Source organism: Cebus imitator, unplaced genomic scaffold (genome assembly GCF_001604975.1).
Source record: "Cebus imitator isolate Cc_AM_T3 unplaced genomic scaffold, Cebus_imitator-1.0 Scaffold376, whole genome shotgun sequence".
NCBI lineage: Eukaryota > Metazoa > Chordata > Mammalia > Primates > Cebidae > Cebus > Cebus imitator.
Window position 1 is genome coordinate 1,149,202 of NW_016107691.1, and position 25,524 is coordinate 1,174,725.

At 38.3% G+C, this 25,524-nt stretch overlaps 1 protein-coding gene and 1 pseudogene across 9 annotated transcripts in view; one reads left to right on the plus strand and one right to left on the minus strand.

The window, feature by feature from the left end:
• LOC119468095 overlaps positions 1-8,830 on the minus strand; it is a 9,755-nt pseudogene extending 925 nt beyond the window's left edge.
• The window catches only part of ENOX2 (ecto-NOX disulfide-thiol exchanger 2), a 283,137-nt gene extending 257,890 nt beyond the window's left edge, over positions 1-25,247 (plus strand). For 3 of the 9 annotated variants that reach the window (XM_037731045.1, XM_037731046.1, XM_017507505.2), the window contains 5 exons: positions 9,317-9,498; positions 13,721-13,828; positions 17,161-17,269; positions 20,688-20,773; positions 23,198-23,609. In XM_037731045.1, the coding sequence (XP_037586973.1) occupies positions 9,317-9,498; positions 13,721-13,828; positions 17,161-17,269; positions 20,688-20,773; positions 23,198-23,329 (617 nt within the window). In that variant the 3' untranslated portion in view covers positions 23,330-23,609. Of the gene's footprint in view, positions 1-9,316; positions 9,499-13,720; positions 13,829-17,160; positions 17,270-19,870; positions 19,995-20,687; positions 20,774-23,197 lie in introns of those variants that run through there. The other 6 variants (XM_017507503.2, XM_017507504.2, XM_017507502.2 and 3 more) reach the window with 4 other exon arrangements.
• Positions 25,248-25,524: the final 277 nt, after the last annotated feature.

Consider the following 25,524-nt stretch of genomic DNA (forward strand, 5'->3'; position numbering starts at 1 on the left):
GAGTCTCACACTGTCACCCAGGCTGGAGTGCAATAGCATGATCTCAGCTCACTGCAACCTCTGCCTCCTCGGTTCAAGCAATTCTCCTGCCTCAGCCTCCCGAGTAGCTGTGATTACAGGCGCATGCCACCACACCTGGCTAATTTTTGTATTTTTCATACAGATGGGGTTTCAGTATGTTGGCCAGGCTGGTCTCGAACTCCTGACCTCGTGATCTGCCCACCTCGGCCTCCCAAAGTGCTGCCGAAACTAGTGGAATCATTCTTTTAAACCATAGTCATATGCCTGAACCTTGACTTTCTAAATTGTATTTTCTGGACTACATTGAAACTAGTGTTATTGACCTCTTTAATACCTATGGAAAACCTACCATAATTATTTGGTTCTCATTAAAAATAAGGTTGAGGAGACAGCGCTAAATAAAAGCTTTACCTTTTACCTAATCTATGTCCTACCCTTACACATTTTCTTTTTGTTTTCCACTTCATTCTACCTTTCGTTCTAAAGGTACTCAATGAATGTTTGTTGAGTGAATGAAAATCTTCTGATTAAATATTTTGAAGTACGCTTTATAATTTTTGAACTTGAAAAATGTGCCTTAAACCATAAATAATTACATGTAACCTAAGTTTCCTTCATTTTTTAAATTAATAAGCTTTCTTTTTTAGAACAGTTTACATTCACAGCAAAATTGAATGGAAAGGTTTTTGAATGGAAAGTGGAGAGTTTCCATATAATCTCTGTCCCTATAGAAGCACAGTATCCTCCACTATTAACATCCTCCACCAAAATGGTACATTTTTGTTACAATTGATTACAATTTGTTACAATTGATGAACCTACACTAATATATCATCATTACCTAAAGTTTATAGTTTAAATTAGGATTGTTTCTTGGTATTATATATTCTTTGCATTTTGACAAATTTAAAATGGTATGTATCCACCATTGTAGTATCATACAGAATAGTTTCACTGCCTTAAAATCCTCTGTGCTCCACCTTTTCATCCCTTGCTCCTCACTAATCACTGACAATGACTAATCTTTTTACTCTCTCCAGTAAAAAGTTTCATCTTTTCCAGAATATTATATAGTTGTGATCCTATAGTATATAGCCTTTTCAGACTGGCTTTTTTCACTTAGTAATATGCATTTAGTTTCTTTCATGTCTTTTCATGGCTTGATGGCTCATGTCTTTTTGGCACTGAATAATATTCCATTGTCTGGATGTACTGCAGTTTATGCATTCACTTACTGAAGGACGTCTTGATTGCTTCCAACTTTTAGCAATTATGAATAAAGCTACTGTAAACCTTCATGTCCAGATTTTTGTGTGGATACAAGTTTAGTTCATTTGGATAAATGCTAAGGAGCATGATTGCTGGATGGTCTGACAAGAGTATGCTTAGTTTTGTAATAAACTGACAAACTCTCTGCTTACTTTGGATTTAATTTGTTCTTGTTTTAGTTTCTAAGTTAAAAGCTTAGATTACTGAACTTTCTTTATGTCTAATAGATGGATTAAATGCTGTGAATTTCCCTCATAAGCACTGCTTTCACTGCATTTCACAAAGTTTAATAACTTGTATTTTCATTTATTTTAAAAACACTTGTAAATTTTTCTTGAGATTTCTTCTTTAATATGTGTTACTTAGAAGTGTACTGTTCAGTCTCCATCTATTTGGTGAATTTCCAGCTATCTTTCTGTTACTGATTTCTAATTTAATTCCACTGTGATCTGGGAACATACATTGTAAAATTTCTATCTTTTACTTGTTAAGATGTGCTTTATGGCCCATAATGTGGTCTCTCTTCGTTAAACTCCCACGTGAGCTTGAAAAGAATATGTAATCTGCTTTGATTAGATGAAATAGTCTATACATGATAATTATATCTAGTGATTTGATGGTAGTGTTGGGTTCAACTGTGTCATTACTGATTTCTGTTTGCTGGATTTGTCCATTTCTGATAGAAGGGTGCTAAACTCTCCAACTGTAATAGTAGATTCATGTATTTCTCCTTACAGCTCTATCAGTTATTCACTTGTGTATTCTAATGCTCTGTTATTAGGCTCATAAACAGTAGTGTTATATATTATTGGAGCATTAACACCTTCAATAGTATGCAGTGCCCCTCTTTTTCCCTGATAAATTTCTTTGCTCTGAAATCAGCTCTGTCTGAAATTAATATAGCCACTTCCACTTTCTATTAATTAGTGTTAAAATGGTATATTTTCCTCCATCTTTTTACTTTTAATCTATATGCACCCTTATATTTAAAGTGGGTTTCTTGTAGACAACCTATGGTTAGATCTTATTTTTTGAATCCACACTGACATCTGTCTTTTAATTAGCATACTTAGATCAATAATTTTTAAAGTGATTATGGTATAGTTGGATAAATATCTACCATATTTGTTGCTGTTTTCTTTTGCTTATCCTTGTTTTTTGTTTCTAGTAGTGTCTTCTGTACTTGTTCTGCCTTTTATATTTTTTATTGAACATATATTATTTGGATTTGTTCTCCCTTATTATATCATTTGTACTTCTTTTTTCACATTTTTTAGTGGTTGCCCTAGAGTATATACATTTACAATTAATTCAGGCCCACTTCAAATAATGCTATACCATTTCATGGGTACTGCAAATATTTTATAATAGCAAAATGCTCCTAATTCTCCCCTTCCATTTCTTGTATCATTGCTGTTATTTATTTCAGTTGTTCATAAGCATACATAAATGCATACAGGCATACCTCAAAGATATTGGAGGTTCCATTTCAGATCATTGCAAAAAAGCTAACATTGCAATAAAGCAAGCCATATGAATTATTTGGTTTCCCAATTCATATAAAAGTTAAGTCTACATTATAATGTAGTCTTTTAAGCATAATGTCTAAAAATCAATATACATACCTTAATTTTAAAAGACTGTGTTGCTAAAAAAATATGCTAACTATCATCTGAGTCTTCAGCAAGTTGTAATCTTTTTGCTGGGGAAGAATTTTGCCTTTATGTGGATGACTGCTGACTGATCAGGGTGGTGGTTGCTGAAGGTTGGTGTGACTGTGGCAATTTCTTCAAATAAGACAGTAACGTATACTGTATCCATCGACTGTTCTTTTCATTAAAGATTTCTCTGTAGTATGTGATGCTGTTTGAAAGCATTTTACCCACAGTATAACTTTTTTCAAAATTGAATTCAATTCTCTCAAACCCCACCACTGCTTTAGCAATTAAATTTATGAAGTATCTCAATTTTTTGTTTTCATTTCAACAAGGTTCACAGCATCTTCATCAGGAATAGGTTCCATCTCAAGAAACCACTTTCTTTGCTCATCCATAAGAAGCAACTCCATGTTCATTAAGTTTTTATCAGGAGGCTCCAGTAATTCAATCCATACCTTTAGGCTTCGCTTTCAATTCTAGCTGTCTTGCTGTTCCCACCACATCTGCAGTTACTTCCTCCACTGAAGTGTTGAACTCCTGAAAGTCATCAATGAGAGTTGAAGTCAACTCTCAACTCATGTTAATGTTGATATTTTGACCTCCTTCCCTGAATCATGAACATTCTTAATGGCATCATGAATCCTTTCCAGAAGGTTTCCAATCTACTTTACCCAGATCCATCAGAGGAATCACTATCTATGGCAACTATAGCCTTATGAATTGATTTTTTTAAAATAATAAGACTTGGAAGTCGAAATGACTTCTTGATCTACAGGCTACAGAATGGATGTTGTGTTAATAGGCATGAAAACAACATTTGTCTCCTTGTACTTCTCCATCAGTACTCTTGGGTGACTAGGGGCATTGTCAACAGCAGTAATATTTTGAAAGGAATATTCTTTTCTGAGTAGTAGGTCTCAACAGTGGGCTTAAAATGTTTGGTAAACCATGCTGTAAACAGATGTGCTGTCACCCAGGCTTTGTTGTGCCATTTCTAAAGCACAGGAAGAGTAGATTTAGGATGATTCTCAAGGTGCTAGGATTTTTGGAATAGTAAATGAGGATTAGCTTCCATTTAAATTCACCAGCTGCATTAGCCCCTAACAAAAGTCAGTCTATTTTTTGAAACTTTGAAGCCAGGCATTGACTTCTCCTCTCCAGGTATGAAACTCCTAGGTAGTATCTTCTTTCAATAGAAGGCTGTTCTATCTACATTGCAAATTTATTGTTTAGTGTAGCCATTTTCATCAACTGTGTTAGCCAGATTTTCTGAATAACTTGCTGCAGCTTCTACATCAGCACTTACTACTTTACCTTGCACTTTTATATTATAGAGATGGCTTCTTTCCTTAAATCTCATGAACCAGCCTCTGCTAGCTTCCAACTTTTCCTCTGCAGCTCCTTCAGCCCACTTCTCTCAGCCTTCATAGAATTTAAGAGAGTTAGGGCCTTACTCTGGATTAGGCTTCGGTTTAAGGGAATGTGTGGCTAGTTTGTTCTGTCGAAGTCACTAAAACTTTCTCCATATCAGCCATAAGACTGTTTCATTTTATTATTCTTGTGTTCGCTGGAGTAGCACTTTTAATTTCCTTCAAGCACTAGTTCCTTGCATTCACAACCTGGCTAACTGTTTTGTGCAGGAGGTACTGCTTTCAGCCTATCTTGGCTTTTGGCATGCCTTCCTCAACAAACTAAATCACTTCTAGCTTAGATTTAAAGTGAGAAACGTGTGACTCTTCCTTTTACTTGAACACTTAGAGGCTATTGAAGGTGTATCAATTGGCCTAATTTTAATATTGTTGTGTCTCAGGGAATAAGGAAGCCCAAGGAGAGGAAGAAAGATGGGGGATTATCTGATCAGTGGAGCAGTCAGAACACACACATTTACCAACCAAGTTTGCTGTCTTCTATGGACACAGTCCATGGCACCCAAAAGAATTACAGTGGTAATTCAAAGATCACTGAACACAGATCAGTGTCAAAGGTACAATAATACTGAAAAAGTTTGAAATATTGTGAGAATTACCAAAATGTCACCCAGAGAATTATCTAAATGTGAGCACATGCTGTCAGAAAAATGGCAATAGATTCGCTTGACACAGGGTTGCCACAAACCTTCAATGATGTGTTAAAAAAAAAATGCATGAAGTTCAATAAAGCTAAATGCAATAAAATGAGGCATGCCTTTATACAGATTCAGTATGCCCTATCCACAATGCCTAGGACCAGAAGTTTTTCCAATGTTGGACTTTTTTTGGATTTTGGAATATTTGCGTTGTACTTACCAGTTCAGCATCCCTAATCTGAACATTTGAAATCCGAAATACTCCAGTGAGCACTTCCCTTGAGCATGACCTTTGATCATCTTGTTGGTGCTCAAAAAGTTTCAGATTTGGGGGCATTTCAGATTTTGGATTTTGCATTACAGATTGTTAACCTGTATATACATATTTATGCATAAATAAATGAATACATTTTTGTTATTATTTTGAAAAATTATATGCTATAATGGATCAGTTAAGAAGAAGAAAAATAAAAAGTTTGTGTTGCTGCTGTTGTTGTTTGAGATGGAGTTTCGCTCTTCTTGTCCAGGCTGGAGTGCAATGGCATGATCTCGGCTCGCTGCAGCTTCCGCCTCCCAGGTTCAAGTAATTCTTCTGCCTCAGTCTCCCAAGTAGCTGAGATTACAGGCGCCCACCACCCTGCTTGGCTAATTTTTTGTATTTTTAGTAGAGATGGGGTTTCACCATGTTGGCCAGGCTGGTCTTGAACTCCTGACCTCGGGTGATCCACCCTCCTCAGCCTTCCAAGGTGTAGGGATTACAGGCATGAGCCACCGCACCTGGCCAAAAGTTTTTATTTTACCTTCACTTTTTCATTCTTTGATGCTCTTCCTTTATGTAAATCCATATTTCACAGGGTACAAAATTCTAGGTTGCTGATTTTTTTTTCTCTTAACTCCATAAATATTTTATTCCACTATCCTTTTATTTTGACAATCTCTGAAAAGAAGTCAGATATAATGTTTATTTGAGCTCCTCTGTAGGTAAGGTGTTAGTTTCCCTTGTGGTTTCTTTCAAGATTTTTTTCTTTATTTTGATTTTCTTAAGTTTGAATATGATATGCCTAGGCTTAAGGGATTTTGGCATTTATCCTGTCTGATGTTCTCTGAACTTCCTGGATCTATGGTTTGGTGTCTGACATTAATTTGGGAGAAATTCTCAGTCATTATTGCTTCTATTTCTTTCTTTCTTCTCCTTCCAGGTATTCCCATCACATATGTTTCTACCTTTTATAGTGGTCCTATAGTTCTTAGATATTCTGTTATGTAATTTTTAAAGTATTTTTTTATTTTCAACTTTTATTTAAATAAAAGTTCAGGGTTACATGTGCAGGATGTACAGGTTTGTTATATAGCTAAACGCATGCCATTGTAGTTTGCTGCACAGATCATCCCATCACCTAGGTATTAAGCCCAGTGGGCATTAGCTACTTTTCCGGATGCTCTCCCTCCTCCCAACCCCACCTTCCAACAAGCCACAGTTTGTATTGTTCCCTCCCATATGTCCATGTGTTCTCATCATTCAGCTCCCACTTATAAGTGACAACATGCAGTATTTGGTTTTCTGTTCCTGTGTTAGTTTGCTGAGGATAATGACTTCCAGCTACATCCAAATGCAAAGGACATGTTCTCATTCTTTTCAATGGCTGCATAGTATTCCATGGTGTATATGTACCACATTTTCTTTATCCAGTCTATCATTGATGGGCATTTGTGTTTATTCCATGTCTTTGCTATTGTGAATAGTGCTGCAATGAACATACATGTGCATGTGTCTTTATAGTAGAATGATTTATATTCCTTTGGGTATATACCCAGTAATGTGATTGCTGGGTCAAATTGTATTTCTGCCTTTAGGTCTTTGAGGAATCATCACACTGTCTTCCACAGTGGTTGAAGTAATTTACACTCCCACCAACAGTGTAAAAGTGTTCCTTTTTCTCCACAACCTCACCAGCATCTGTTTTTTTTTTTTTTCTTTCTTTCTTTCTTTCTTTTTGTTTTGGCTATGGTCTGAATGTATGTATTCCCCAAAATTCATGTTGAAACTTGATCAGCAATGTGTTATTAGGAGGTGAGGCCTTTGGGAGGTGATTAGGTCATAAGGGCAGAGCCCTCATGAATGGGATTAATACGCTTATAAAAGAGACCCGGGAGAGCCAGTTGCCCCTTCCTAATGTGAGGACACAGGTAGAAGGCGCCATCTATGAACTAGCAAACAAGCCCTCATGAGACACAAGCTGCTGGCACCTTGATCTTGGACCTCCGAGCTTCCAGAATTGTGAGAAATAAATTTCTGTAGTTTATAAGCTACCCAGTTTGTGGTATTTTGTTATAGCCGTTAAAATGGACTAAGACAAGTTTTCAGTTTTGGAAGCTTCTATCGTCTATCTTCAAGCTCAGGGATTATTTCCTTAGCTATGTCCAGTCTACTAATGACCCCGTCAAAGGCATCCTTCATTTCGACTAGTGTTTTTGATCTCTAATATTTAATTTTATTCTTTCTTTGAATTTCTTCTTTCTGCTTTTATTATCCATCTGTTCCTGCATGTTATCTAATGTTTTCATTAAACCCCATTGCGTATTAATCTCAGTCTGATAATTCCAACATCTCTTCCATATGAGTCTGGTTCTGGTGTTTGCTATAACTCTTAAAATCATGTTTTCTACTGTTTAGTATGTCTTGTAACTTTTTGTTAGAATCTGGGCATGTTGTACTAGGTTAAAGAAACTCTTATAAGTAGCCCTTTAGTAATGTGGAAGTAAGGTGTGGAGGGAAAACATTCTCTAGTTCTATGGTTAGGTCTCAGTTTTTTGGTGAACCTGTGTCCCTGAACTGTGAACTTCACCAGTGCTTCTGTTTTATCCCCCTCCCACCCGCCCCCCACATACACACACCTTTGGTGGGACAGGATGGCTGGAGGGGGCTAGAATTGGATATTTGTCTTCCCCCAGGTCTGTTAGGTTCTTCTGAAACCCCAGCAGGTGAGGTTCTGATAAAACAGTTTTTCCTGAGGGCAGGCCTTGTGAAGAAGACCAGAATGGTCTGCAATTTCAAAATGGTTCCTTTTCCCCTTCCCGTGCCAGAAGCGTGAGGAGATTTGTCTCTGATATTCACTGTGAGGACCTGGTATATCTCCTGGAGGTAAAACTTACAAATGTGTGGAAGTTCTCCAATGACTGGGTCCTCCTGGAGTTTTTAACTCACAGACTTGTCCACACTGAGCCTTCAGCAATTCATTAATTACAGCTTAGGTTTTTCTACCCAGGGATTGGTTCCCATAGAGGTTTATGCTCATGGGTTTTTGGTCCAGTAAGCTGTGATTCTCTATATTCACCTGTCTGTATCTCCAGTTTTGGGGGCAGCTGTTTGCCCTGTGACCACACTTCTCTAGCAAATATAAAAAGAGTTGTTGATTTTTCAGGTTGTTCAGCATTTTACTTGTTATTAAGACAAAGGGGCAGCTTCTAAAGATCTTTACATACCAGACTGGAAACTGGAAATCTTGTGTCTTAGTTTTTACATTTACCTTTCCTCTGTGGGACAAGTCAATGTTACATTCTTTTGTGTGTGTGTGTGTCTGTGTGTGTGTGTGTGTGTGTGTGTTTCAAATTGTTGTTTAACAGTTATTTGAAAAGAAGTACATGAAAACATGAATATTAAGAAATCTTGAAATGCAATTGTATATTCACTAACACAACTCCATCTGTGCCTCATATTTCCTTTTTCGGACTCCCATATTTTTGTGCCTCCTATAACCGTTTCCCTCAGCATTTGCTTCCCAGCCTGCTAACCTCTGGCACTACTTTGATTCTTCATTACTCACTTTTACATTTTCAGGAAAAATAAAATGAGTGCAACTGAAGTTAGAATCTGACTTTTCATACAAAGCTACAGAGCAGCAGGAAATTCCAAGGTTAAGTTTCTCAATGTTACATTCTTTAAAAACATCTGTCAGCAACATTATTCTGTAGGCAGTTGTTGATTCAAGGGAATTGGTCCTATATTTTATTGTTACAGGACTGGTATCATTTCCTACATTTCAAATAAAATAAATTGATGTTACCTAGAAATATCTTAGTTATACTTGAGGTAGAGAATGAGGAACATGGTGTGAACTTTTGTGTGTTGGAATCCTAGTTCATTTATAAAAACGGGCCTGTGTGCTTTTGTGCCCATCTCTTGCTGACATGGGCAACTCCAACCGAAAGTTCTTCATCAAAAGGAAGAACCAACTTTTTTGGTACTCACATGAACCACAGATGAATCTGGATATATGATTGAATATTTATATTGATTGTTTAGCCTTAGTATCACAGACAGAAGCTCTGAAGGAAGAAAATGACAGCCTCCGTTGGCAGCTCGATGCCTACCGGAATGAAGTAGAACTGCTCAAGCAAGAGCAAGGCAAAGCCCACAGAGAAGATGACCCAAACAAAGAACAGCAGCTGAAACTCCTGCAGCAAGCCCTGCAAGGAATGCAGCAGGTAAAGGCATTTTGGTTTTCTGAGCTTCTGGGTAGGATAGCATCAGCTTCTCACCTGTAAAAGGGTCCCCTGAAAGCAAACAGATACAAGGATACACAAAGACTCAAAACAAAGGGATGGAGAAAGATTTACCAACCAAATGGAGAGCAAAAATAAATAAATAAATAAATAAATAAATAAATAAATAAAAAGCAGGAGTTGCAATTCTTGCCTCTGATAAAATAGACTTCAAAGCAACAAAGATCAAAAGAAGCAAAGAAGGACATTACATAGTGATAAAAGGATCAATGCAACAAGAAGAGCTAAAGATCCTAAATATATACGTACCCACTACAGGAACACCCAGATATGTAAGACTTATAAAGAGACTTAAACTCCCACACAATAATAGTGGGAGACTTCAACATCAATATTAAACAGATCAATGAGACAGAAAATTAACAATGATATCCAGGACTGGAACTCAGATCTGGAACAAGTAAACTTAATAAACATTTATAGAACTCTCCACTTTAAATACACAAAATACACACTCTTATCGGTACCACATCATACCTACTTACAGGTTTAAATGAAATATTGGTTGGCTGCTTGTTTGTTATTTTCTTCCCTCATTTTTTTTTCATGTCTCCATTATTAAGCACAATAATAGGCATACCCATTTTTAGACTGCATTCTAGCCCGGGCAATAAAGCAACACTCCCGTTCTCTCTCCCTCTTCCGCTTCCTCTTTCTTCCTCTCCTTCATTCTTTATTTTTTTATTAAAAAAAAAGAAAGAAAGAAAAAACATTTTTAGTTGCATTTCATAATCCTCGATTATTTTGAATGGGTGAGAAAAAGTTTAAATGTATTCCTGTTTATTTACTGCTAACAATATCACAGTAAATAATTTTAATCCTAAAAAAAAAAAAGAAAGCAAATAGAATATCAAACCTATTATTCTTGATGTAATATTATCTGGCATGGCTGAGGAAGGAATTATGTGTTGTGGTTAATTAAATATTCCAGTTAATACAGAGATAGCAATGGGCTGCCAATTTTTAAAGAATGAGCATTCAGTGAAAAATATTTAACATTAAACTATGCTGAATATAATCTACTCTTTTCTTTATGCTTCAGAAGGTACTTAGGGATCTAGACAGGGCCTCAGGGTCTTTATGAAGAACTTCAATTATTTAAATATGAAAAAGTGCTGATGAACAAGTATCTAGTTGCTAGAATACCAAGAAATACAGCCTTTTCAAAGGAATGGCAGGAATCTACCCTTGATTTGAGTAGAAGTAGGTACATTATACATGTTTAAGTGCCAATGCTTTGAGCTCATAATACCAATTTGTTTTTATTTTGTTTTGTATTAACAGTCACTTATGTGAATGAGTTTACCTGTGCATAATTCAAAGTGTAAAACGTAAAGTAAATAAATGTACCCAACTATGCTTACATTCACAGAAAACATAGTGTAGCAGATGTTCAACATCTAGGAGTTTTATGTAACCATCACCACAGTGATCTTACAGTTTAAAAGATATCAACAGCTCCTTTCACTACAGTAAAGGAGTATTGCTTCCGAGTAAGGGCACTGTCATCTTCTGTCATGCTAGACCACCAGCCACTGTCCTTACACCTTAAATTGTGCAACAGTTTTTAACTGTATTCCTTGAAATTATCTAGGGCAAAGCTAATTGCTGGTTGGAAATTACAAATCATGAACAGGAGTCTTTTTTGGAACTAGGAACCCTATCTTATTCTTTCTGCCACCATTGTCTCCTGTACAACAAGTAATATGACATTAATATTTTGCCTTTTCTATTAACAAAATGTGTGAAGTAATGCTTACCTTCCTTTTACTGTCACCATGGAGTTTAATTAGAACATGTAATTTATATCAGAGATCTTTCTATGAAAAAATGCACCTCCTCACCTACACTTCAAATAAGGTTGACAGTATGCATTGTACCAGGCTTTTTAGCCCTTCCAGTGGTCTTTTGCAAGCCTCTGAAAGGCAAGACTTCAGAAACATTTTTGTTGTTGCTGTTTTTCCCCTCTTTGATTTTCAAACCATTTCACATAAGGATAGTTCTACTACTTAAATGCAATTCAAAAATGATGAAATTTTATTTCATCACTTAAAAGACTTCAGTGAGAATTAGGTCTCTACCTCTTAAAAATTAATTTCACTCATTTTGATTATTTTGTATTGAAAAAATGCCTTGTAAACAATGGTAAAATTTCTCCCATCTTATCTTAAAAGATGTAGAGTATGATAAAGCATGTAAGAACATGAACTCTGGGGTAGACCCAACCTGGTTTTAAATTCCAGTTCTACCACCGACTACCTGAATGGCCTTAGGGAAGCCACTTAACCTCTTCAAGCCTTAGGGATAATAGTATCATAGGGTCATTGTGAGGCTTAAATGAGATCGTACACAATGCTTAGTACATGTTGGGCACTCAATAAATATGCAGAAAGCTGAAACTGGATCCCTTCCTTACACCTTATACAAAAATTAACTCTAGATGGATTAAAGATTTAAACATGAAGCCTAACACCATAAAAACTCTAGAAGAAAACCTGGGCAATACCATTCAGGACATAGGCATGGGCAAGGACTTCATGACTAAAACACCAAAAGCAATGGCAACAAAAACCAAAATAGACAAATGGGATCTAATTAAACTTAAGAGCTTCTGCACACCAAAAGAAACTGCCAATAGAGTGAACCAGCAACCAATAGAATGGGAAAAAATGTTTGCAATCTACCCATCTGACAAAGGGCTAATATCCAGAATCTACAGAGAACTTAAACAAATTTACAAGAAAAAAACAACCCCATCAAAAAGTGAGCAAAGGATATAAACAGACATTTTTCAAAAGAAGACATTTATGCAGCTAACAAACATATGAAAAAAAAGTTTATCATCACTGGTCATTAGAGAAATGTAAATCAAAACCACATTGAGATACCACCTCATGCCAGTTAGAATGGTGATCATTAAAAAATCAGGAGACAACAGATGCTACAGAGGATGTGGAGAAATAGGAACACTTTTACACCGTTAGTGGAAGTGTAAATTAATTCAACCATTGTGGAAGACAGCATGGCGATTCCTCAAGGATCTAGAACTAGAAATACCATTTGACCCAGCAATTCCATTACTGGGTATATACCCAAAGGATTATAAATCATTCTATTATAAAGACACATGAACATGTATGTTTATTGTGGCACTGTTCACAATAGCAAAGACTTGGCACCAACCAAAATGCCCATCAATGATAGACTAGATAAAGAAAATGTGGCACATATACACCATGGAATACTATGCAGCCATAAAAAAGGATGAGTTCCTGTCCTTTGCAGGGACATGGATGAATCTGGAAACCATCATTCTCAACAAACTGACACAAGAACAGAAAACCAAACATCACATGTTCTCACTCATAGGTGGGTGTCGAACAATGAGAACACACAGACACAGGGAGGGGAACATCATACACTGGGCCTAGGGGTGGGGGGCTACAGGAGGAATAGCAGGGGGTGGGGGGATTGGGGAGTGATAGCATTAGGAGAAATACCTAACGTAGATGACAGGGTGATGGATGCAGCAAACCACCACCATGGCACGTGTATACCTATGTAACAAACGTGCATGATCTGCACATGTACCCCAGAACTTAAAGTATAATAAATAAATTTTTTTAATGCCAGAAATGAAAAAAGATATGATAGTTAAGAAAGAAATTATTAATAATGCTAAATATAGCTTCCTGCCTACTTATATGGAAATTAACATACATAAAATTTGGATTCTTTACTACTTTCCTCACAGAAATTGAACTTGGCTTGGCAAATGGCTATTTGCAAGAATGCTTTACAACTTTACATTTACTTCTATGCAGCAATCAAAACATTGCTCACACAGTATTAACTGCACCCTACTCTGACCCCTGGCCAGAATAGGAAAGAAGTTAAGTGACTGGTCAATTAGTTTCTCAGGACCTCTTAAAATATTAACAAGTTCAAAGGAATTTTGTAAAAGCCATAGAAAATAATGTAAAGTGAAAAGTATTGTGATTTTCCCAATCTCTGTATGGAAAAATGGTTGTGTGTGCTGGAGGAAAGTGAGGCAGGCCCACCTGATATCTAACTTCAGCCAGGGAATTTAAATGAAGTGTGGCTCCTTAATTAATCAAATGATTGTCTTTGGTCTTTCTTGTAGCATCTACTTAAAGTCCAAGAGGAATACAAAAAGAAAGAAGCTGAACTTGAAAAACTCAAAGATGACAAGTTGCAGGTGGAAAAAATGTTGGAAAATCTTAAAGAAAAGGTACTTGTGCCCTAAGTGAACCTTTTTCCTTGCCTCTTTACCTACTTTTCAGTGACAGTGAAAATGCCCTGGAAGCTACTACTCTAGAAATTAATGGGGAATATTTGGCTGACTGAGGATTAAAAGCCCCCCCGGGGATAATTCTCATATTAAGGGCTTTGCCTTTACGTATGAGTCCTTGGCATTTCTAAGTCTTCTTGAATGTAAACCTTTCAATGGATAAGAAGTCAATTCATCCCCAAAATTCCTCAGTCTTCTCTCTTGAAGAAGACCAGAGGGCGCACCTCTTGCCTGCTTCATCTTGTCAAGCAAATAACAACGTCGAAAACTCATGTGACACAAAGTACTTTTAATTGAGCATTTCATTAAAGGAAGAAACACAAGTGCAGCTAGCACATTGACATTTCCTTGCAGCTAGTCCGTTTAGTGTAATAAGAAGCAGCTGCACATGAGAGTAATAGCCAATACCAAGAGGAAGGAAACCTTGGGGGAAAAATGAGACGCAGTATTCTAAAGCTAGAAGCCAAGATGGGACTTTATTAAGTGAGAGGTCTCAGCAATAAAAACCACCAATGAGGACCAGAGAGTCTAATTTCTGGATAGAATCATGTATTGCAACCATGAATCAGGTGCCCCTTCTATTCAAGATGTATAAAGTCAACCTCTCCAGTCGCCTTGGTGCATCAACATTAAGCTGAAGCTGTCCTCTGAAAACGGAAGCCCATTGACCAGAAGATTAGGAGCTTGAACCAAGAGTCAGAAATCAACAGTGACAGAGTTCCTCAAGAGTGCATTCTCTGTATCTTCTGCTCTCAGCTCAGGAAGATGCAGTGCATACAGGCCCTGGATGTGTTTACCAGCACAGTGCCTTCCCCTCAAGTGCCATTAAGAACTGGCAACCTTGGTGTAGTTGAAACAAATGATTGAAAGTGTTTTCTTCTAGAGGCCATTTGCAACGTACTTTTAATTCTTCCGCTTCATAAAACCAACTCACTTTCCAGTTTTGTGGGCACTATTAAACAAGCATAATCCCAGAGAAATTCATTTGTCAAGCATTTAATTGAAAAGTGCCAAAACTCCTCTACTTATCAGGACTTTTCCCATACCATCAGGGCTTCTAAAATGTCCCAGAGCTGCCACATAGCTCTGTTTTACTTCCTACATAAAATGGAATATGTAGCCAGAAGACTAGATAGATAAGGGGTTATGCTCATGATATTATGCTTAGAATTACTCTTCAGGATTGACATCACGATTTGACCTAAGGATATTTTGTGTGTGTGTGTGTAAGTAGCTTTCTGCTTTGTTAAGTATTTCATGTAAGGAAGTAAGAGGTCAAATGGCATAGAAGAAACTTGCCGTATGGTGCCTAAGGACAAGTGTTTCTCATTTGGAAACTGAACAGACCATGAAGTGGCAGATCATGAGGACAGGGGAAAAGATCCAGCTGATAATCCAAAAAACAGTGAGTCAAAATATGTTTTTTTCCTGTTATTTTAAGCAAAGCTTCTTTTAGAGAAATTCATGACAGTTCATTATAAAATGATCTTCTCTGGGAAGCTGATTTGTGACCAAATATTTCAACCTGACACAATTAGGTTAGAAAGCAAAGTACCATCACATTAGACTGCAAAAATAATTTCAGGTTGAAAGGAAAGCAATAAGTTTTGGTGAGGAGGAATCTTTTTTTAAATTTGCTTTTGTTTGGGTTTCTTGACAGTAAGCTACAGGGTGAGTTATTGTTGGTGTTTTGCAATATAACAATGTGACTTATGTCTGTCTTACTGTGGAAAGAACTAAGCTCTTTGAATCTGCTAGTAAAATTCAAGGTGATAAGCATCCCTGCAGTGTACTTTCTAATTTTTTAAATGCCAGCTTTAATAAAATTGAAGTAAGGTTGAAATAAGGCTGCAGTTTTATTCAAGATGGCTAAAACTTCTCAGAATATTTTCACATCTTAAATCAACCACAATCTGTTAAACTCTCACACTTAAGAAACAGCTTACCATATCATTTAATGTTTTAAGGGGGTCAGAAGCAGAATGTGAAGCCTGTGGCTTAGAGGTGAGCTAGTAGTTTAAATCAAACTTGTTATAATAGTTACTGTCTGGATTGAATTCTAAAGGCCAAAGATTGAATAGGTCATCAAGAAAGGGTTCCCCTCTGATTGCAGCCAGGAAGCCTGTAAATTCACAAAACAACATGTCTTGCAGTATAGACTATTCATTTCATTCAGAGACAGCATCCTGGAAGCTTTGAAGACATCTTTAAAGAAAACAGAAGAAATCCTGTCCCTGCTAAGGGTTTGTGGAAGGGAAGAAGTGAAAATGCATCTGAATCAGTCATGATATGACCCCCAAGGAGCATTTCAGCAGCATTTTCTTTTCAGCAGTGAAAGACAGAAGCAGTGATTTCTTTTATTCCTTCTTCTGAAAGCTTTTCCTTCACATTTATAATAACAGAAAAGATATTCTCAGTACCCAAAGAAAGAAAGAAACAGCCATGAAAAGTCTGGAGGTATTTTTCAGTTTGATTGCTGGTCATGGAATTCACCTGAGTTTCTCTTATGAAACCTTCCTGCTACACTCTGAAAAGGAAAAACTTTCTACAGCAAAGAAGGTCATTGACTAATGCTATTTTTCATCATGGTCATTTCTTGCTGTAAGGTCAGGAATATTCTAACTGATATTGTCCTTATCAGAGAGGAGAGAGAGAGAGAGAGAGAGAAGAGAGAGATGCTAGTCAATGAAAGCTCTAATGTTTAGTTCAAAAATCAACAGTTGATTAACTGTGAGTGGATTGGCAATGTAGCCAATGTAGATTCTCCATTGAGGTGGGGCTTACCATTAACAGAGTGTGGACCTAAAATTTAAAAAAAAAAAAAAAATGGTCTTTTTAACAGTGGGATGAAATCCTGGCTCCACTTCCTTGCAGTTTGAGCTTAGCCAATTTACCTGAGCCTCATTTTCCTCATCTGTAGAATGGAGATAATACTTATCTAACAGTACCTAGCATCTTGTTAGTATGCCATAAATGTTGGGTTTAGTTGCCCAGATTGCTTGTATAGAGTCAAGAAACATGAAGGTAGAAAAAAAAAAAAAAAACTGGTGAAGGTAAATGTTTAAATGTTTCTGTGTCTTGGAGCCCTAAAAAAAAGGTTTGAAATATCTGTGATGCTTTTGTAATTTATGCTATTTTCCTCCCATTCAGTAATCCAAATTGAACAGCATTGCTTTTATGGTCCTGTGTTAAGTTACCTGTTGTGTAGTTAATTGAAGCCAACTCTTTGCCAAGTAAAGTGAACTGACCCAGGAAGCATGTTATTTCCACAGGAAAGCCGTACTTCTAGGCTGGGTACATCAAACCAGGACAGCGACTACCCTCTTGAGAAGACCATGAACAGCAGTCCTATCAAATCTGAACGCGAAGCACTGCTAGTGGGTAAGAAAGCTAATGCACACATACCACGTACAACACATAGGTACAATGGAGGAGGGGAGGGCTTCACCTAAGATTAATAAGCAGACGCCAAGCATTTATGAAGCACAGTAGCGCAAGAACTCAGAGTTCTGAAGATGATGGGTTAAGAACAAGTACAAATTTCCAAATTTAACAGCAGCTGCCAGCCCCCTTCAGACTCCTTGTAGCCACTGCTATGTCAAGCAGTCAGGCATGTCAGTACAAGCACTATGCTAAAAGGGGTCAGTTGTAGAAACACATTGTAGATTTTTTTAAATCTCTGTGCAAGGACAGCTAAGCCCTCTCATGTCCACTGAGGGGGCTAGTGCAGACCCTACTTGGCAAAGAGCTTTTTCAGAGGGCCTCTGGAGCAAGTATATGCCTCTCGAAGTTTTCCAGGTTACTGGCTATTTCAACACTTCTGAGACCAAATGATAAGGGAGTTTTTGTTTGTTTTTTAACCTTCTGACACCAGATACATGGTGTCTTTTTCAACACCACATCTCCAATTCTTCAATACAGACTGGGTGTCCTACAGTTTAATTCCATCCTCACACTCACTACCCAAAGTTAGTTTAACATTAGACTCTATAGGTTTAAGGGCTCGGTCCTAGAAGACTGCCCTCCCTATAGATGCCAGTCTTATTAGAGTCTCCACGTTTCCTCTACTTCTGTCTAATTTGGCAACAAAGTCAGGGGTTCCCACAATACCTGCCCCAGGTTTGATAATTTGCTAGAATGGCTCACAGAACTCAGGAAAGTGCCTTACTTACTCTTACCAATTCAGTATAAAGGATACAGTGGAAGAGGTGCATAGAGCAAGATACTGGGAAGGGGTATGCAGAGTTTCTATACCTTTTTTGGGTGTGCATCTTGATGTGTTTGCCAACCAGAAACCTCTCTGAATCCTGTCATTCCAGGGTTTTTATGGAGGCTTCATTATATAGGCATGATCGATGAAATCACTGGCCATCGGTGATTAGCTCAATCTCCAGCCCCTCTCTCTTCCCTGATGTTCCAACTCTCTAATCATGCCTAAGTCTTTCTGGTGGCCAGCCCCAGTTCTAAAGCTGTAAGGGGCCCCCAGTTACCAGTCATCTCAACTCCTACCACTCCAGAAATTTCAAGGGTTTTGGGAGCTATGTGTCCCAGGGACCAGAGACAAAGACCAGATATTTACTTTTTAATTATATCACAATGGCAGATGACTCAGGAGACTGCAGTGTGTTGGGCACTAACAGGCTTTGATGAGGTCTAATGCTAGCATTGCTCTCTGTAAAAATTCATTCAGAGAGGCAAGATGGCACAAGACGGTTAAGGAATCAGACAGATCTGGCTTCCCATTTTGACCCCACCATTTCTTTTCTGAGCTTCAGTTCCTTCATCTGCAAAATGGACCTAATGATATTACCTCCCTCAAAGGGCAGTTGTGAGTATTAAATATGATGACTCACCTACATCACTTAGTATAGTGCCTGGCCCATAGTAAGCCCTCAGTAGGTAGTAACCATTTTACACTTCACAACACTGTTCACAAATGCTGGCTAACTTTATATTCCATTTGGAGAACAGTGGCAGATTGAGGCTCTAAAATATTTAAGAGGGGCTAATCATTTAAGAGTGGCTGGTCTTGGGCCACAGCAGATAATCCCAGTTGCCTTGTAGGCAGCTGAGCTATACAGTAGCCTCACTCAAGTCTCAAAAGCCCTCCACACTGACTGGCTTCTGCATATTTTTAAGCTATCTCTGCCTGCTTTGGTAATGGATATTATCCTCAGATTTAACACTTTGATATGTTAATAAAGATGCACAGGGGGACCTGCCATTGAGTCTTTACGAAAAGTGACAATTTATTACAACTTATTAACGTCTTCCAACTCAAAGTTCTTCACAAATTGGCATGGCAACCGGGAGACCTGTCAGAGAAATGCTGGGGATAGAAGGAAGCCTATGTGAATGGATAGTCTTAGAAAAAATTCTTAAAATAAGTGTTTCTTGTTTTGTTTTTTCAAGAAGGTAGTCTTGGGCTGGCACAAAGAAAATAAAATCTATTTTTTCAATCGACTTTTTGGGTGTGAACCCACAAAATTGCTGAATGTTTTTAAACCTACGCAGTTATTTCTTGGTATTTGACAGCTTGTCTTGGCCAGGAGATCTAGAATTTCTTCAAACATGGACTGTCTTCTTCAGAATTTAAGTTTCTCAGCCAGAATCCGTGTTTCGAAATTCAGTATACCTAGTCATTTAAGAATAAAGTAATGTAAAAGTAATAGCATCCCTTTTGAACAGATTTTGAGCCCTGCTGTCAGTTCCTTCTGGAACTCCTCCCCAACTCACCCTCCTGACTGAACTTAAAACTACAATTTAAACCTGTGCTAGTCTTTGTCAGCCTCTTAAAGGGACAGACAAGTTGTAGTCGAGAAACCAAATCAAATTTTGCTTTTATTTCCTGGCAATTTTCAACAAACTCAATTCTGGGTCTATTTGATGCACCTAAGATCTTATGAAAGGAGGGGAACTCAAAACAATTTTAAAGAAGGAAATATTATGCTTTTGAACAATCTGTTTTCCACCTGTTGCCAGATAATGAAGTACTAGAACAATTAACCCGATGGCCAGAACAATCAAGGCTGCATGTGAAGCTGCCAGTCACCCCAGAGTCAGGCTAAGTGGAAATCAAGGGCATTCCTGGAGGCTGTAAACTGCTGTAAGAATATTGTTACACAAAGAGATTTGAGGCTCTAAGCACAGAATGCTAGTGACCACTTGAGTTAGCCATGAATGAAATGTTTGGCTTTTTTTTACAGAGCTACTCACAAAATAAAACCCAAATACAATCAGCAAACTTTCTTGTGAGAGGCACAAGGTTAATCAAGAAAGTACATGATTTGTACGTTTACCACAACAGCAAGGCATTATTAACGCGTAAGAGGCTAAAGTCTAATTTGAAGACTGTGAAGGAACTGTAAAAGCCCAGCGCAGTGTAAACTCATTGTAAAATCCTTGAATTCAGATGATGTTTAGCCATCACAAGTAATGAAAGTGACTCCTCAAATGCCAGCTTGTCTACATATGACACAGCACAGTAAGAGGAAGTATGCATAGTAGTTAACAGTGACTGTCTGGGTTCAAATACCAGCTCTGCCACTTACCAGCTCTATGACCTTGGACAAGTTGCTTAGACTTTTAGTGTGTCAGTGTCCTCAGCTATGAAATGGGGATGACAATATCCACCTCACGGGATTGTTAGAAAGATTAAATGAGTAAAATATAGGCAAACTTAGAACAGCATCCAGTATATTTCTGTTGTACATATGAGTCAGCTCTTGCTATTCACTGTCATGTAGTACCTTGAGGAATACAAGGCTCAAGTGTAACCTCCATGCTCTTGTCTCTATAGGGATTATCTCCACATTCCTTCATGTTCACCCATTTGGAGCAAGCATTGAATACATCTGTTCCTACTTGCAACGTCTTGATAATAAGGTATATGGGAGCCTAAAATGGGGATGCAAGGGGATGTGGGGTTCTTTGTCAACAGGTGACCTGACTCCCCTGAAGCATAAATAAGTCATTAGTTACTGCTTTAAGGAAGTTTCCCTCACCTGCTCTCTCACTGTGATTCAGTGATTCAGTGTAGAACTTCCCCCTTGCAAGTGGGGTGACCATTTGTCCTGGTTTGCTGGGGACCGAAGGGTTTCCTGGGACTTGAGAGTTTTGATGTTAAAACCAGGACAGTCTCAGGCAAAATTGAATAAGTTGACCATCCTATTTCCAACATACATCTTAGAAGACTTTTCCTCTCTTCTCTTAATTTACCTAAGAGCTGCAAACCAACCCATATCAGCTTTCTTACCCATCAGACTTTTTTTTTAGAGACAGGGTCTCACTCTGTTGCCTGGGTCATTTGTGAGATCACAACATTTGTGAGATCACAGCTCACTGCAGCCTCAACCTCCTGGGCTCAAGCAATCCTCCCACCTCAGCTTCCTGAGTAGCTGGGACTACAGACACATGCCACCACGCCTGGCTATTTTTTTTTTTTTTATACACACAGGGTTTCGCCATGTTGCCCAGGCTGGTCTTGAACTCCTGGACTCAAGCAAGCTGCCTGCCGCAGCCTCCCAAAGTGCTGGGATTACAGGCATAAGCCACCACTCCAGGCCCCATTAAACTTTTGTCCTGGGTTTTTAGCCATTAGTAAATGTTCATTTTCCAAATGGGAAGTCTTATTCCATCCACCTCTCCCACCATCACCCCTGCTGTTGTCTATTACAATACGAGGGAGGCAGGGGCCAAAAACAAAACCAAACAAAAAAAAGATGGAGCAATGAACTGAGGGCCTCTGTACCACAGACTGAATATTTGCTCAAGATGATCTTACAGTCCATTTCCTTCTCTGGATGCTATCCTTTGGGGGAACTCCTAGGGCATCTGGAGCAGGGGTAAGTGCTAATTCCCTAAGAAATCAAGGACGCCTCCAAGAGGCAAGAGAGGACTCTTGACTCCTCGGAATGAATCAGCTCAGGATACGTTTGTTTTTTTTTTTTTTTTCATAGAATCTGGGCTTTTTGAGAAGTGTCATTGAATATAGATGCTGTCCAAAATGTTAAGTCATTTAAGCATATGTCATCTTAACAAAGGCAGTGGCCCACTTGGGAATCTTATTGTTCTAACCATATCCCAGCTGTGGTGATACATCCTCTTCAATGGCATTTGCTTTCATTCTAGCTAGCACTGCCCCCTCATTTCCCTCTGGGAAGTGATGCTATTCTGCAATTAAATAGGCCATTTGGCAGTGAAGGGGAGGATGGAATGTGAATACATAGGATCAAGAGTCGTTTGCAATGGTATGAAATTGAACTATATGTCAGTAAAAACTATCTGCTTCTTTTTTAATTTACAAAAATAATACATGCACATTATCTTTAAAGTGTAAACAGTATAGAAATCCAGTAAAGGGAAAGGGAAAGTTACCACCCACAATCCCAGTCCTCAAGGATAACCACTGTTAACCGTTTGGCACATATTTCAGACCCTTTCCTGAAAGTATGCTGTATCTATATTAAATGTATATATCTACAAACATTATCTATGTTTTCTGAAAGGGGGATTCTACTCTATATGATACACTGGAATGTGCTTCATTCACTTGACTGGATACAGTCTACTGCCAGCACTGCGAAGAAGGCATGACTGCACTCCTAGCCTAGGCCTAGCTCCCACTTAGCAACTTCTGCCAGAGTAGTGCCAGGGCCCCCAAAGAGAGCCTGAGGTACCAAAGCTCACGGTGAGGAAGGTAACTTACTAACTCTACTCATGTAAAGATGACCACCAGAAACAAGCCCTAAAGGAGTCCACAGATTTGTTTTTGTTTTTGTATTGAGGGTGTGTGTGTGTGTGTGTGTGTGAGAGAGAGAGAGAGAGAGAGAGAGAGAGAGAGAAGTAGGGAGAGAAAGATAATGCACAGAAGTAGGAACACAGAGCATTCCCCATTCCTGTTACTTCTCCATTATGAACTAATGCACTTGTGAGGGACTCTGCTCTGGTGGCAGCCATTTCTACCTTCCTCCCGTCCCAAAAGTCTCAGCAGCTTCAGGGGACCTGCACACAGCATCACCAGCACTGAGCAGGCATCATTCAGCTGCTTGCAAACCCAGGCCTTTCCACATGACTGACCTCATCTCTTTCCAATAGCAACTCAGCAGACCCTGTCTGGTGGTCACAGCAGGGGAACACTGCTGGCTGAAAGCCACTTTGCCAACACACACAAATGCGCAAGGAGCGGGAGGAGGTTAAATGCCCCTGCAACACATACACAGACATATCGGCATTCAAAAGTAGACAGTACTGGGAAAGATTAGGAAAATAGAAGTGGTTTTGAATGGAGATGTTCTCTCTGTCCCACAGATCTGCACCAGTGATGTGGAGCGTCTCATGGGTAGACTCCAGCATACCTTCAAGCAGGAAATGACTGGAGTTGGAGCCAGCCTGGAAAAGAGGTGGAAATTTTGTGGCTTTGAGGGCTTGAAACTCACCTAAATCTCTTTGCCTAACAACTTGGGATCCTGAAGATATACATATGTGTTGCACAAGCATCGAAAGTGATTTGTATTTTTAATGATTTTCAAGTAGAAATTGCTTTGAATTTGTCAATTCATTCCTGGAAAAATCTTTCAAGTTAAAATAAGGATCCTAGGACAGCACCTCAAGCTACAGACCCTAAAGAGAAATTGCCTCAAACCGCAAGTGCTGTAACTTCCTCCCCTTTCTGTCAATTGGTTGTCTTTAGGTATTGCAAAAGTCCTGTGGCTAAACAGTATTTGGAGTGTTTTCAGTGTCTGTACTACTAGTGTAGACTTTGGTATTTTTTTAAACACTGTTAACTGAAATGTTTTGATGATTTGTATGTGATTTGTGTTTCTAAACTTCTCTTTACATTAATGTTGCCACTGGCAAAAGGAGAGCAGCATTAAGTCCTCTGTGTAACTGCCATTGTCTTTCCAATCCCCAGTAGAGCAGTAAATAAATAACACATCAGTGTTTCTAGAAGGTGCCTGACCAGGTTCACCTTTTAAATGACAAAGCATGGTTGTGGCTTTTTGCAAAATTACTATGAACCAAAAGTTGACAAATGTTCCAAAGTTGTTTTCTCTAATATATCACATTAAAGATCTGCTTCAGAATTGTGAAACGTACATCTAGATGTGTTTGCAGAAAGCAAGTATCCAGTATGACTGGCATGTGTTCGTGCTATTCAGAATCACTTGTAAATAGTCTGCTTTTAAAGGAAGGCATGTTCAGTTTTCTGTGAATTAAAACACACTCATGGGTGGGCACAAATAGCACGCACGCACACAGTGGCAGAAGGAATTTATGTTAATATTCTTTCCCTTCTGGCCTCTTACAGTCTGTTGGTCCCTTTGCTTCTGTTGTCAGTGTATTGAATTGTAAACCGTGTACTACTGTAAATACTATGTTTACTTCATGCTGAATGTTTGCAAAGACTTCATATAAGTATTAATAGTAATGAATCAATGAATAAATAATGAGCCAGGATGTGTGAGGCTTCCTACAAATAGGTCAGCTCCACCTGTAGTGTGGATTGCCAGAGACACCTCCAGTTCTGTAGTGTCTGTCGGCAGATTGCAATGACAGCATTTGAGTGGACCATTCAGTAACTTCTGATTGGTGGAAAGGAAACGGATAGGATGGAGGTTTGAGGTGAATATCCTGAAACAGAGATGGTCTTCATTGTGTGTGGTGGTGGTTGTGGCACATAAAATAATGCAAGTATGCCCTTCCTTGAGTCTCAATTGAAGATAAAAGAATGTACTGAATAAGCAAAGCCAATGTAGAGTATTTCACTAAAATACTTTGTAAATGAGATGCCAGTAGTGTTCAAAGTTGTATTTTTAAAAGATAAATATTCCTTTTTATACCTCAGTTTTGTGTTCTGTTTTTAATAACTTACTCTCTATGTAATCCATTAGTAGATCATCTCAATTTCTTCCTTTGGGTTACTAGGATGTTGGAAAAAGATTCCAACTCTGCCTTGACAACTGGAAATAGGGTTCCACAGCAGCCCATTCATGCTGAAAATTGGCTTCCCCCTCAAGCACCCTGCTGTGGCACCAGCGGGAAGCTAGGGTTAATTTTACACTAGCTTCCTCACTGATGCATCTCTCATCAATGCTACAGAAGGCTTTGATTCATCAGTCTCAGGAGCTCTTGGAATACGTAATTTTAGTATCTATGAAATCAAGGGAAACTTTCCACTTATCAGTTATTTCTTGTTTAAATAAATTACATTAATTTTTAGCAGGGAGCATTAGGAAAAAGCTAAGGCATGCCAGGCTTAATACCTAGGTGATGGGTTGATAGGTGCAGCAAACCACAATGGCACATGTTCACCTATGTAACAGACCTGTACATCCTGCACATGTACCCCAGAACTTAAAAAATAAAAGAAAAAAATCAAACTCCTTACCATGATATAAATACATTAAAAAATTGTTTTAAAGCAATAGCTGCCACACCTAAACACCTTACTGTCCTTCATTTAATCAATTTATATTGGAGATTGTCTGTTTCTGTTACTCCTGCCAATTTAGTATAGGTATACTCGTCCCACTTTGCTTGAATATAGTAGTTGTTATGGTTAATTTTATGCGGCAACTTGGCTGGGCTATAGTGCCCAGTTGCTTGGTCAAACACCAGTCTAGATATTGCTGTGA